This window comes from Fusarium verticillioides, chromosome 6 (genome assembly GCF_000149555.1).
Source record: "Fusarium verticillioides 7600 chromosome 6, whole genome shotgun sequence".
NCBI classification, from domain to species: domain Eukaryota; kingdom Fungi; phylum Ascomycota; class Sordariomycetes; order Hypocreales; family Nectriaceae; genus Fusarium; species Fusarium verticillioides.
The window spans coordinates 889,700-902,338 of NC_031680.1; the positions used below are offsets into that span (position 1 = coordinate 889,700).

Sequence of the window (12,639 nt, forward strand, 5' to 3'; positions counted from 1 at the left end):
TGGTCAGTAACGCGAGATGATAACAAGGAGGGAGAGAAGTTCGGGGGACCCAAGCAGAATTCCATATTTTGAACACTCAAAATGACAGGTTTATGTAAGACTGGCCTAATATCTCTGTATGGTTATATTATTATCATTATCGGCGGATCATTGATATCAGGATTAGATAGAACTAGAATCACATGTTGGAACTCGAGATGTGCGTGTTACAATTACGTCAATTGCTCGTAAACAGTGTCCTAAGATTAGCCACAGCATAATGTCAACGAGACAGCAATAAATTTCCTTAATATCAACTTGAACATCATATATTGATGATCCTCTATCTATTGAAATTGGTGTCTGCATTTTCTCAACTAGAAACAAAAGTGTCAATGCCAACATGGGACAGTCCAACAAACTCGACAATGACTACGCCCAAAGCACATACGCCAAAGTGTGCTCAGATCATGATGAAAAACAATCGAAACCTGTCGTGGCCTCAGAAGACGAAGAAAAAAAGCTCAGCTCTCTACAGAAACACGTTCAATTCTGGGACCGCGACAATGACGGCATCATCAACCCATGGGACGTCTACAATGGCTTCCGCGAACTCGGGTTTGGCCTTTTCTTCTCAATAGGCTCTCTTCTCATCCCCATCTTCTTTTCGTATCCAACACGGCTCGGTCATAGTTGGCTGCCTGACCCCTTATTCCGCATCTACGTCAATGACATCCACAAGGCCAAGCATGGCTCTGATACAGACATCTTCGACTTTGATGGGAACTTCAGCCCTGAGAGATTCGAGCAAATGTTCCAACGGTTCGACACCTCAGGCGATGGGGCCTTGACTGCTGATGATCTATGGAGATTATGGGCCAAGGATCGCTGTGCAGCAGATCCAGCTGGTTGGACTTTTGCTTTCATGGAGTGGTGGACAACATATGTGCTTCTCCAGGAAGATGGGATCGTAAGAAAAGACGACCTGAGAGCCTGTTATGACGGAAGCTTGTTTTGGAGGATTAAAGACGAAAGAGACAGAAGCAGTGAGTGCATGTACAGAAGGAGCTTTGGCATGAGAAACTTCTTTGCTTCGATCTAGCAGCCCTTGAAAAGCATAGCCTCGATTTATTTCACAGGTCATCTTTTTATTAGTTGAAGGCGTCAAGGGCACAACTTATCCCTGAGGTTTGACTTTGCTGAAAAGTGATGAGGCCGAGTGTTGAGTGCCGAAGTCGACATGAATAGTGTGTGTTGATATAGACCGGCTCATTGAGTCTCGATGTCGTAGACAGATAGGCATCAATGCTGAGAGAGACTGGCGAGGATATCTGCGGTGGCGATGAGCTTGTTCCGGAAGAGGGGGCTCTGCCAAAGTTATACAAAACGCGGAGTCAAGACTGATGCCAAGAGAACACAAGCATCTCACAAGTCTTACCTCTTGATACGACACTAAACACAACAGCGTATGCTTGGAGGACAGAACGGATAATGACTGGCTACTCCTCACATACCCGCATATCACTAACGCTTCTGTGCTGCACCAGAACAAGACGTAGAGCGTCATTGGCAATCAAAAAGCAAGGAAAGTCGTAAGCTGTGCTCAGCTCCCAGTGTGTGCTGTTGCAACTCAACTGTAACGGTTGATCTGGAGTAACGACGGTCTTTATGAAACGGCTGATTCGAAAGTAATATCAGGATTATAACCTTCCCCCTTATTATTACTTCACTTAAAGCACTTGTTCTCTAAAACTTGCCGAGAACATGGAGGTGATATCACGAGTTTTTGGGGGGCCAATCACAAAGCAAGTGAGAAGAGTCTTCAATTCTCATACACTAACCGATCCCAAGGGCAAAATACTATAGCAAGTCATCCTTGCTCGACGACCTGTCAATCATTTGTGGATTGGACCCCCAAAACGATGACTATCATGTATCAAGTACACCACGATCGTCACCAGAGATCCCACCAGCTCGCCCATCATTTAGTTTGTACGGAATCGGGTCTCAGTTTTGCTGAGTGTTGTTAGGTATCAGGAAGAAACAGGAGGTTTTGACCGAGTTCATTGTCTCTAATCATGCATGCCTACATGCCTATCCGCTGGCTCTTAACTCGCAAATTATACACCTCTTTTTTTTTTTTTTTTACAAATGGCCTTGGCATAGATCCTCAGAATGCCCCCCAAGCATCAGAAGCTCGCTTCTTAGTAGAACTTTCTCTCCGTGACGACATCACTTCCTTCACTGTCTTCTCTCCCTCACGTTCCAACGCCTCAGCCTGATGTTTGACCCTTCTAGCAGCACGTGCCTCTGGTGTCAGCGGGAGAATGAGTCTCCTCTCAAGTGGGTTACCAAAAATCAAGCCAAAATGGTGTAAGCCCGGATGTACATCCTTCTCCCACCAGGCATACAATTGGCGAAGAGTAGGAGATACCTCGAACTGATATGCCCCAAGCCATGCCGCGAGCGCTGCCCTGGCAAGTCCAAGTGTATACCTCTGCTCAACGTTTTCCTTGTGGGTAAGCTGCTTAAGCATCGCTGAAGACACTGGAATCAACGGGACTACCAATCCATGGCGCTTGATCGGCTTGTTTTTTGCGGCTTTGGGCCCCATCAGGCCAAATGGTTTGTCAGCGAAGCCTATGTATAACCTGCGTTGGTAGATTTGGGCGAACAATCCAAACGTGTTATACGGATCAGCCATTGGTATGGTCCCGTATTCCTTCTCGGACGGCGGGTTGTCGCCGGCCAAGATGTGCCAGACTCGTAGTGGTATTAGTTTCATGATGGCTGATGCCCATTCCGAGGCAGATTTCAGCTTGAGAATTTCCTCCCACTGGTCCGTTTTTGGCAAGGTCATGAGTGTTTCGACAATGTGTTCCATACGCTTTTGCACTTCCTCGTGCTTCGCCTCGAAAATTGCGTCTTGCTCTGGGGTAGCATCCATTGTATGTTGCCATGGAGTTTGGTGCCAACTTCGGTTCAGTAGCTTGATTCCCTTCTGTTCCTCCATCTGCTTGAGCTGGTCCATGACATTTTCAAAACGTCGGTCCATCCGCTTCGCAATGTAGAGGACACTGAAATATGGCCGTCTGATGAATCCTTCGAGGTGAGCCAAGTCCTCCTCGGTCCATGGCCTTGCTTTAACCTTGGGTTCGTCTCTTGGGTCTGAGGATAAGATAATGGGATCTGGGGTCGAGGCATCACCATCACCATCACCGACGTCTTGGTCCCTAGTAACATCGTCACTGCTTTTGATCGAGTCGTCTACAATTGGTGTCACTTCGTTGCTGGTATCGACAGAGCCGTGGGCTTCTATGCCCTCCTCGGCAGCAATGTCGCTATTTATCGGTGTTGATTCGTCTGGCTTTGCATCGTCACCGGTGTGAAGATATCGTGGTTGTTGGAGAGAGAGGAGGAGGCGAAACGGGCTAGGTTGTCGTTTGGAAACAGCAAATTTGTTTTGATGTTGGCGCAAAAGGCTCAAGGAAAGTCTGCGGCTCGCGTTTGACAATTGACACAAGGAAAAGGTTGCCATCTTCGTGGGAGGCGAGCAAGACCGACCTCATCGCGTTCGAGTTTGATGGTGAGGCTTGGAAATGATGCATAGAGCAGAACTTCAGCTTCGTAGCACGTGACATGGTTTTCAGCATTTTACAGCTACCAATTTTGAATATGCCTGGAAGCCATTTTCGAAGAAGGAGGGTCTTATTTTACTCGCTCAAAACAAAAACTATTTACATATGCAGCTCTAGTGGTTGTTTCGTTGTGCAGTTATGCTACGACTGACTCATTAACTCAAAAATGTCGATGGTGGTCATGAGGAACCAATTGCGACAGCTTGGGCACAGTTGAGGATCATACATCATACACTCCAATAGACATCTAAAACAGAATAAAATAAGGTCGGTATATATAAATATATTCTCCTGGAAGCGGTAGGTACGTAATGTCGTAGAGTCTAGAACTTGACCATTATTATCATACAGCATCTGCAGCATCCATCTCAAGCGAGAACTTAGAGAGAGACACATCCATCCGCGCTGTCCTCAAGGAAGATACCACCGTAAATAAGTCCCTCGTTTAAGTTGGCCTCCTGGAATCCAGAGTTGGCAACATCATCGGTGCCAGTAGGCTTCTTGAGGATACCAATCTGGAACTGTCCCTGGCCGGTCAAGTTGCGGGCGATGGGCTGAGTGGCGGCCTTGAGAGGCTTGCATCCCTTGGAGTAGTAGGCTTGGATGGTGCTGCGATTGTGAGTTACAGTCTTTGTGCTATGCTGTGGGTATAGACTTACTTCTTCTCGTAGTTGAGAGTGATGGCAAAGTTCTGCCACACCTTCTTGAGCATAGGAGTCTCCCAGAGAAGCTTGAAGTCCTGGTCGAGAAGCTTCCAGGTAGCAGCGGTGCCGTTCTGCCCGATGAGTTGACCAGCCTGGAACTGGAACTGGTTGCCGGAGAAATCGGCCTTCTCATGCCAAACGTTCTACCATTGTTAGCATCAACGTGTTCAATGACGATTGCGGGTATACTCACCAGGTACTCATGGCTCAGGTTGAGAGGGCGCTTGTCATCTTGCTGGATGCTAAAGTGCAGAGTCTTGACACCCTTGGATCCAGGGCTGCCCTCGTTGCTATCCTTGTTGAACTGCAGACCAGCGCGTCTGAAGCCAAGCTGCTTCATGAAGATACTCTTGTCGCTGATAGTGACCTCGAGAGGGATGGTACCAGCCTCGGTATCAAAGCGCGACTTGGTCTTGGTCTTGGGGAGCTTAAGAATCTCGGACCAGGAGATGTTGTTTCCCTTGACGAAGCCCGGGTTGTAAGGGTTCCAGCCGCCGCCATTCGCCGTGTCAAAGTCGGTCAGAGAGGCATTGGCAGGGACTCGGCCATCGAAGACGACGGGGCAAGTCTCGCTTGCTCTGGGGAGAACCTGAGAGCGTTGGCCGAAGGGAGTTGCAGACACCACGGAGGCCAGAAGAGTGATGACGGAAGCGGTACGCATGGTGGACGAGTAACAATATATACGATTGGTAAAGGAATGAATGAAATACACAGAAATGAAGGGATACTAGCCAGTAGTAACTTGAAGACAAAATGCTACAGAACCAACCATGTTGTTACGATACAACAGCGTCTTAAATATACATCCTGAACAGAACCCTTTTCAGTCTTTCAGATCGGGTAATTCGGTAGGTGCTCCGTTTCAGGCCATGTTGGTAATCTTGTATACGCGGCAGTTGAACAAGACATCCCACTTTGGGAATGAGAATCGGATATTCCGCCCGTAAACATATATCAGCCATTGGAGGAATTATTAATATGGACAGTCGACGATGTATCTGAAAGACTGAAACGTTTTCCAGAAGCCAGAGAAACTTTAACTGGGCGCAACAACCACCTTAAAAAATTAAGGTTTTATTAAGGAACCGGAGCCGGGCTGTAGCGGAATTCGGATATTTCGACGATAGTTTCAGGTACAGAACACGGGGCAGATGGTGGATATATCTTGAGACGAGATAAAAACTTATTTACTCAGAAGTATATAGGGGGTACTCTACAATGAAAAGTTCCTAGAATGTCTTTGGAAGCTGACCCACTGTCGGGCCGTGCTCCATATTAATGCCGTTCAATATCGGCACTTGAAGAAAGTACTGGACATACACAATTAAGGTATGTACTCATGAACAAGGAAAGTTGATATTAAAAGTATATCAGGTATCATTCCATTTTAAGCTTACACAGAAGGTGAGCACTATCATTTACGCATTCCTACGATTGACGGCACGGCAAGTTTACCTAGGTATTCTGCTTCCCCGCCATCAAGCTCAGACTTTCCAAAGTAACCGTCCACCAAGTCTACATAAGCAGCCTACCTATGATCCTTGACTCCTTCACAAAACTCTGATCTATTCTCACTCCCTCCATTCATCCCTCAGCCAGCCTCTTGTGTACCAGAATTCTCGTGTTACATCTGGGGAAGAAAGACATTTGCAATTCTCCAATATCCCAACAATCACAACTTGTCCGTGGGTAACACAAACAAACAAAAAAAAAGAAAGATGGAAAAACACCTCCACCCCCACGAAATTTCCAATGCGGGCACGAATCAACTCTCCTACTTCTACTTCTCGGCACTGATATCCGAGGAGGCTTCTTTCGGTGTGCCAGTTCTCTCTCGTGCAGCGAGGGCGGTAGTCGCGCTTCATCAGCCTCAGTTCTTGCCATGTTTCGCTCGGCACGTTATTTCCGCGATGCTGCATTAGTTGTGGCCCGGAGTAAGTGTTAAGCATTACCGGTCACGCGGGCCATGCATGTAGCAATGTGATCTGAAGCCAAACACTCACTTACTGGTCGTGAGACTCTCCCTGTTCCGTCAGATTTTCTTTACCACGTGGGAGGCTGTCACCATGTCTCAACTTTGTCCAGAAGCTTTGCGTTGATGACGGCTTCAGCGTTAGCCAGGTACCCGGAACAGACGCCCAACACCAGTGAAACTCAGTGGAAACCCACGACGACCGGTAAGGGATATCGTGAGGGTGTATCAGCGTCACGCCCTTCCTCTCATTCAGATTCACATTCCGATTCACATGCACATGTCGTAAATGCGCCACAAATTCTATCCAGTGCTCAGCGTCATCGCAAAGCCTCACTTTTGTGTACAAGTCCAATGAGATCCTGTGACATTTCCACTTTCACTACTACTATTGATCAGCGGTGAGACCGCTCCAGCATCAATATCCAAGCCAATACATCGCTCATTCCGACTTCGCTTTCGTTATGGCTAATACAGTATAAACATCGCCGTGGTGAGACATGCCTGCCTGCGTGCATATCGCCTGGGATGCTTTTCATCGCTTCTGGATATGTAACACCGAAAACTTCCCAGCCTGCAGCATCGGCGCATCCGTACACGCCACAGAGGAGTGTGTACTGTACTCATCTGTCCCAGATTGCTGGGTAAATAGATATTCAGAGAAACAAACATCAGTCTTGCAGTAACGACATGTGATATAACGTGCTACCATGACAACAAGTGGAATGCTTCCATCATCCTTCTAGTAAAACAGATCTCGCTTCAATCCTTGTAAATCTAGATAATGCTCTTACTCAATCGTCAGGCGATTGATAACCGCTATCTCAGAAAGGTCAAAGCACCTGATAAAGACGTCAAGTATCGCGGCCACATCACCAAATGGCCCCGAAGACGGCCCTTCTTTTACGGATACTCAGAACGAACCGAGGCTGGAATAAAAAATGATTGAATGAACAAAGAACGCAAGTCTATTGCGCTAGTTCGCAGAAAAGACTGGTAGCAATGGCATCAGAGCGCCAGAGCAGCAAGCCCATGTATACATACGTGCGTATATATGTGTAAGTTATGCTTGTAAGAATAAACAATCTTCAAGGGGGTCGGTCGCGCGCATCTTTGAATCCAAGAACTCATAAAAAAGAATAAAACGGGTGAATTGATAAACCCTCATGCTCATCCTACTACCCGACTTTTCTTTCCATCTGTAGACCAATGGCATGTTAAATATCCATTATCCACCAGATTCCAAAAGAGCAAGAGACTGTTTCTTCAAGGGGGTATTAAGTCTACTTTGCTTGTAAGACATCCCCCATCCTCGTCGGCTGTAGTGCGTCGTCGTCCGACGAAGACAGGGAAAAGGGTGTATACTATGTACAGGTTGGAGTGTAAAAGAAAACAAACGACAGAAATTCACCAACTCCAAACCATGCAGGCCAGGACCATCATCCATGGCCGGCTTGACCCCAACGCCAATATAGGTGAATGCAAAGGTTATAGGCGCACAAATCCAATGTTGCTCTTATTATCAAAGAAATGGTTGTTTAGTGTTTGTAGGACATTTCAAATGTCATTCCATCAGTCATTAAGTCGTCTAGTAGCCCGGCTGGCCTGGCATCTTGCCCAGCGAGTGGGAGCCAGTGCCCTTCGGGGGTAGATGGTTGTGGCAAAAGATCTTTTTGTTGCCGTTGGCTGTGTTGTCCTTCTTGGTCGCATCAATGAGAAGAGCGGGGTCATCGTAGGATTCCAGCTGGCAGCACTCGACATTCTTCAGCCAGCGGTTGTGGATGACGTCCTCAATGCTGATACGCTTTTGCGGATCAGGGTTCAACATCTGTAGCACAAGACGGCGGAGAGCAGGTGGGGACATGCCCACGTCGAGGGCGTAGCATTTGGGGTAATCCGTATCAGAGATAGTGGCGTCGGCCTCTGGGTGCTTTCCATACCATGTTTCCCAGCCCTTGACGAGCTTATCATAATGGAGCTCTCCTGGGACAGCGCGGGACCAGATGGCGCCGCCAAAGGTGAGATAAATCATGACGATCGCAGAACTCCACACATCGAGTGATCGGGGGTCGTAGTTTTCCTTCTTGGCAAGGACCTCAGGAGCGATGTAGGGCTCACTTCCACAGATGCCAGGTGAGCAAAGGCGGATCTCGCCGCTCATATTACGGCCGCATTGTCCACCAGCTTCACGAAGACCCGGGTGAGTACCACAAAAAACTTCCGATACACCAAAATCGGTAATCTTGAGCTTACTGTCCTTGGTGATCAGAAGGTTCTCAAGCTTGATATCACGATGGGCAATGCCATTGGCATGCAAGTAATGAACACCTTGAATAAGCTGCTTGAAGAGACACATGCGGTCCTTCTTCCGGTCATCACCCTTGAGATGACCCTTGGAGACTAAGCTGAAAAGATCACCTTCCGAGCAATATTCCATGACATGGTTCCATCGCCCGTGATCGGTACATAGGCGGAAAGTCTCGACAATGTTGGGATGATGTAAGCTCTTTGCAATGCTGAACTCTGACTTGATCTTGTTCTCGTAGTCCTGCTGGCTTTCCCGGTGCGATTTGCCACGGAACTCCTTGACGGCGTAAAGCTCTTCTGGGTAACCTTTTCGCATCATGAGGGTAACCTTCGAAGCCGCTCCCTTGCCAAGATGCTTGCCATGACGGCCGAGGAATTTGCGCTGGTATTCGAATTCGTTCTGTAGCTCAGCTACGTCCACGGCGAAGTCATCAGGAAGGCTCAAACTCATGCGTCGAGCCTTGGCACCAGTGCCGGAGTCAGGAGGAAGAGGCCAGACACTTCGTTCGGGTGGATACATAGTCTCGTCACCTTCCGCAGGAGGTGGAAGAGGGGTGCTGGGTCGGCTACCGTCATAGCTGCTAGCTCTGCGGTTGTACTCAGGGCGCTTGTGTCCGGTCCCTCGGCTGGGGTTATGAGCGCCAACGAAGTTAATAGCTCGGCCACGCAGAGTCAGACCAGTCGATGCGCGGTTCTTCTTGAAGTCTCCTTGACTGGGAAGAGACTTGTCAGAGGCACGTTCACGGTGTGGGGGAGCCATTTCTAATCCATTGTCGCTAGGCGAAGGGGGTGAGTTGGAACGAGTAGTCGCAGACGAGCGGTTCATGGAGAAACGACGGCGAGCTGCAGCACGTGGTTGGCCATTTGTTTGAGGTTCCGTTGGTGCGGACACGACGGAGGGTGTTGCAGATTCCGCAGGTATATAATCGTTCTTAACGTGGGAATTTGATCGGCGGAAGAAGCTCGACATGGTGCGCTTGAAACTTGAGGTGGAGATGGAACCTCGGGTTGACTGACGGGTGAGAGAACTGCCCGGCTCTGGTTCTGTTGCTCTTGGAGTACTTGGTTCGTAGGTAGTAGGAGGGCGGCTGTTATTTACGGATTGTGATATATATGATCCTTTGTTGGGGTTGGCCGAGTTGGGGATCGAGATAGGTACAACTCCTGAAGATGTGGCTGAAGCCGTCCGGTAAGACTGCAGATTTTGTAGGTCCTGCAGGTCCTGGCTCTGGAGGGTAAAGTCCTGGGACTGGCGACCACTAACAGGTGTAACGGGCTCAACGGCGGATTCGCTTCCAGATTCACCACCTTCTTCTAGGACAATTGATTCAGTAAGGTCGGTACTATATTCGCGAGGCGACGATAGGGACTGGAACTGGTTTGGGCGAAAGGTAGAGGATGAGGTACTTTTATCTGTGGCGGGAGCAAGCAAAAAGACGTCAGCAGGCAGGGATGACTCGATGTTGATGTTGGAGAAGTTGCAGTTGCAGGGTTCGGGTTGACATGGGACAAGGCTAGGGGAACTAGGGATTAAACTGAGGTGTGCATGAGGCAGAAATAGAATGGAACGTGAGTTGTGAGTAAGAGGGAGCGAGAACGAGTGATCATGCAGCAAAACTGGACCGAGACCCCCAAAGTGTGCCAAGGCTCAGCAAATGTCATGAATTTGTAAAGTCTAGGCTCAGCCCAACAAGGCACAGCGAAGGGGGAAGTGACGGTGACAAGTGACAGCGACAGTAACATTGACGGAATTATAATGGGGAAATGGTGATGGATGGAAATAACCAAATGGCGAATGTCCGAACAAACCCAACCTTCTGGTTGCGTCCATCCCATTGCCGCTGTTTACTTTGTTCTTTTTTATTTTGCCTTTGCCTTTGCTTTCTCAGCAAATGACAGAGTAAAAAAAAAAGTGCAAGCCCACTTACAAAAGCCGTCGCTCAAAGCCGATTTGATTCAGCCAAGTCTAGCTTCAGTTGCAGGTCCCACGTTTATCGCATCACTACTCAACTTGCAGCTTGGTCCGCGGCGCAGGGTCCACGGAGATGGAGAGACTTCTCGCTTCCGGTGGACGTGGGAATGACGAAATGAATGTGAGAAGACAAAAGCGGAGAAACAACCAAGTCAAGTGAAGTGAAATGAAATGAACTACTGCTCATCAAAAAGCAGACCAAGACATGAATGAACACGAGGGGGAAATAGAAACAGGAATAGGCTTGACTTGAAACGGGCGAATGGACGGGCAATGCTTGCCCAGATGGGTTTGGGTGAGGATGGAAAGAGGCAAATCAAGGAGAAGACGGGAAACATGGAGTTGATTACAGAGACAAACAACAGTAAGAGAATTGTATGTCCATACCTGTGACGAGGGTGGAGGGCCCCTGTGGTTGGTGCTGGTGGGGTGCTACCATGGCCCTTGGGGCCGAAAGTGCCGCCATAACGCCCATCTTTTTTGAAGTCGGGGGCTGAGAAATAGCGAAATTGAGCCTTGAGGGCGCTTCTGCTGTTTTATCTCGGACGGGGCTTGCAGTGAATGGCGACGGTGTCGAATAGAGGGGTACAGAGCTTCGGTGTAGAGGCGGCGCCTAAAGTACAGAGCAGGTGCTGTCGATTGGGGGAGGGCAGCTGGTCACTAACAGAAGCGAGGGACCAAGAGCTGTAAGTCAGAGCCACACACCCAGCATCCAAGGATTGGGGTTAGTTGAGTGATGGGGACGGTTCAGCGACTAGAGTGCTGTGTTGTGCTTCTGTCGCTGGGCGAATGGCGTTTGTGGTTGGTTCGTCGGCAAAATGCGAGAAACACTCGACGGTACTACCGAATCGTTGCGGCGATATGGTAGGTATCCAAGATTTGCGATCTTGGCAGAAGACTTTGACCCAGAGAAGTAGCCACGAGGTAGCTGTAGAATACCGTGATCAGGCAAAAAGGTGTTGCGTTCAAGTGTATGGTGTCTTTTTTCTCAAAAGTTGACAGCTGATAGATTGTAACGGTCGATTATGCCGGGGCCTTTGAGTTGATCAAGATCTCGTGCCCGCGTGTAAGCCTAGAATGCTTGTCGAATGTCGATGCGGTTCAAACGGAGTTCGGTGACCGTTTTTCGGTCTTCAATTGAACATTGACTATTGTCTATTGTCTCCCAACACGTTGTTGTCCGTTATATAATCTCCCACAATTGTTGAATGGGATACTAGAGAAACCACATGGGACGTCGACTTGGTCGTAGGAGGATATGAAGACGAGGAGGGGGCGGCATCAAAAGTAGTAGCCGGGTGATTATAACAGTGAGAGTGAAGCAAAAGAGCAGCACGATCAGCCAGTTTTCGTTTTTCCCTTTTAAGGTTATATAAATAAGGGAAAGAAGATGTTTAAGTAAAAGCTAAAGGAGAGAGGAAAGCTGAAGTAAGGAGACGAGCAGGAGAGGGAGAAAAAAGCGCGCAGCTTGTCTTTTGTGTCCGTACAAGTTATGAAGCTGCTACACTATTACTTACTCAGTGCAGTCGATCAATTCGGTCCCTTCACCAGTCTATCCCCAGCCCACCAGAGCCAAACCGAACTAAGGAACCCTCCACTCTTTCTTTGGCAAAGCTTCAAGGTGGATCAACAGACCACAACTCGACGTGGGGAACATGGACAAGGGTCAGGATATGGATGTGGATGTGAATGGGCCAGGGGGAGGGGCGTGCGCATACTCTCATTCTCACACGCTCTCGCTTTCTCGTCCGAGTGCTGAAGCGATATGCACGTACAGTATCGAGTGTATGTACGTACAGATACACAAGGCCAAAGCCAAAAACTTTGACTGATTCTGTATTGGATGCAATGATTGGCATGCAGGTAACTCTGCTTGGGTTGGGGTAGAGAAAAAATGGTTCATGTGTGTGTGTGTGAGTGGGGGGTAAGGTATTTTGGAGATCGGGATACGGAGAAAGAGGCCGAGGATTGATATCGCTGAGTGAGTTATCCAGATCACCAACTGCTTGCTTCATCAAGAGGACAGCGGGCAGCAATCAATAGTAAGTGTACTCTGGTTTATTAATT

General features: G+C 48.4%; 4 protein-coding genes across 6 annotated transcripts; 1 reads left to right on the forward strand and 3 right to left on the reverse strand.

Moving 5' to 3' along the window:
* The first annotated feature begins 248 nt into the window (after positions 1-248).
* On the forward strand, positions 249-2,108 carry FVEG_02508 (hypothetical protein). The gene has a single exon (XM_018889792.1). It carries the CDS (start codon positions 383-385, stop codon positions 1,079-1,081), a length of 699 nt encoding a protein of 232 aa, XP_018746006.1. The 5' UTR covers positions 249-382; the 3' UTR covers positions 1,082-2,108.
* Positions 1,945-3,701, reverse strand: FVEG_02507 (hypothetical protein). The gene has a single exon (XM_018889791.1). It carries the CDS (start codon positions 3,515-3,517, stop codon positions 2,150-2,152), a length of 1,368 nt encoding a protein of 455 aa, XP_018746005.1. The 5' UTR covers positions 3,518-3,701; the 3' UTR covers positions 1,945-2,149.
* A 124-nt stretch (positions 3,702-3,825) lies between these two features.
* FVEG_02506 (hypothetical protein) lies at positions 3,826-5,546 on the reverse strand. The gene is made up of 3 exons (XM_018889790.1): positions 4,515-5,546; positions 4,277-4,464; positions 3,826-4,226 (listed from the first exon to the last, which is right to left on the reverse strand). Exons 1-3 carry the CDS (start codon positions 4,980-4,982, stop codon positions 3,998-4,000), a joined length of 885 nt encoding a protein of 294 aa, XP_018746004.1. The 5' UTR covers positions 4,983-5,546; the 3' UTR covers positions 3,826-3,997.
* A 111-nt stretch (positions 5,547-5,657) lies between these two features.
* Positions 5,658-12,596, reverse strand: FVEG_02505 (HAL protein kinase). 3 transcript variants are annotated; one of them, XM_018889788.1, is made up of 2 exons: positions 10,960-12,596; positions 5,658-9,914 (listed from the first exon to the last, which is right to left on the reverse strand). In XM_018889788.1, exons 1-2 carry the CDS (start codon positions 11,045-11,047, stop codon positions 7,882-7,884), a joined length of 2,121 nt encoding a protein of 706 aa, XP_018746002.1. In that variant the 5' UTR covers positions 11,048-12,596; the 3' UTR covers positions 5,658-7,881. The 3 variants fall into 3 exon arrangements, with proteins under 3 accessions (XP_018746002.1, XP_018746001.1, XP_018746003.1); XM_018889787.1 differs by having other exon boundaries at positions 5,658-10,013; XM_018889789.1 differs by having other exon boundaries at positions 5,658-10,475; positions 10,529-12,596.
* Positions 12,597-12,639: the final 43 nt, after the last annotated feature.

What these genes read in the sequence shown, in the direction of transcription:
- FVEG_02506 (XM_018889790.1), bottom strand. Translation starts at nt 4,982, where the DNA reads ATGCGTACCGCTTCCGTCATCACTCTTCTGGCCTCCGTGGTGTCTGCA. An exon ending in ACCTGAGCCATGAGTACCTG is followed by an intron (nt 4,465 to 4,514) that starts GTGAGTATACCC and finishes TAACAATGGTAG; the next exon opens with AACGTTTGGCATGAGAAGGC. An exon ending in ACTCTCAACTACGAGAAGAA is followed by an intron (nt 4,227 to 4,276) that starts GTAAGTCTATAC and finishes TCACAATCGCAG; the next exon opens with CACCATCCAAGCCTACTACT.
- FVEG_02508 (XM_018889792.1), top strand. Translation starts at nt 383, where the DNA reads ATGGGACAGTCCAACAAACTCGACAATGACTACGCCCAAAGCACATAC.
- FVEG_02505 (XM_018889787.1), bottom strand. Translation starts at nt 11,047, where the DNA reads ATGGGCGTTATGGCGGCACTTTCGGCCCCAAGGGCCATGGTAGCACCC. An exon ending in GCCCTCCACCCTCGTCACAG is followed by an intron (nt 10,014 to 10,959) that starts GTATGGACATAC and finishes CTCCCGCCACAG; the next exon opens with ATAAAAGTACCTCATCCTCT.
- FVEG_02507 (XM_018889791.1), bottom strand. Translation starts at nt 3,517, where the DNA reads ATGGCAACCTTTTCCTTGTGTCAATTGTCAAACGCGAGCCGCAGACTT.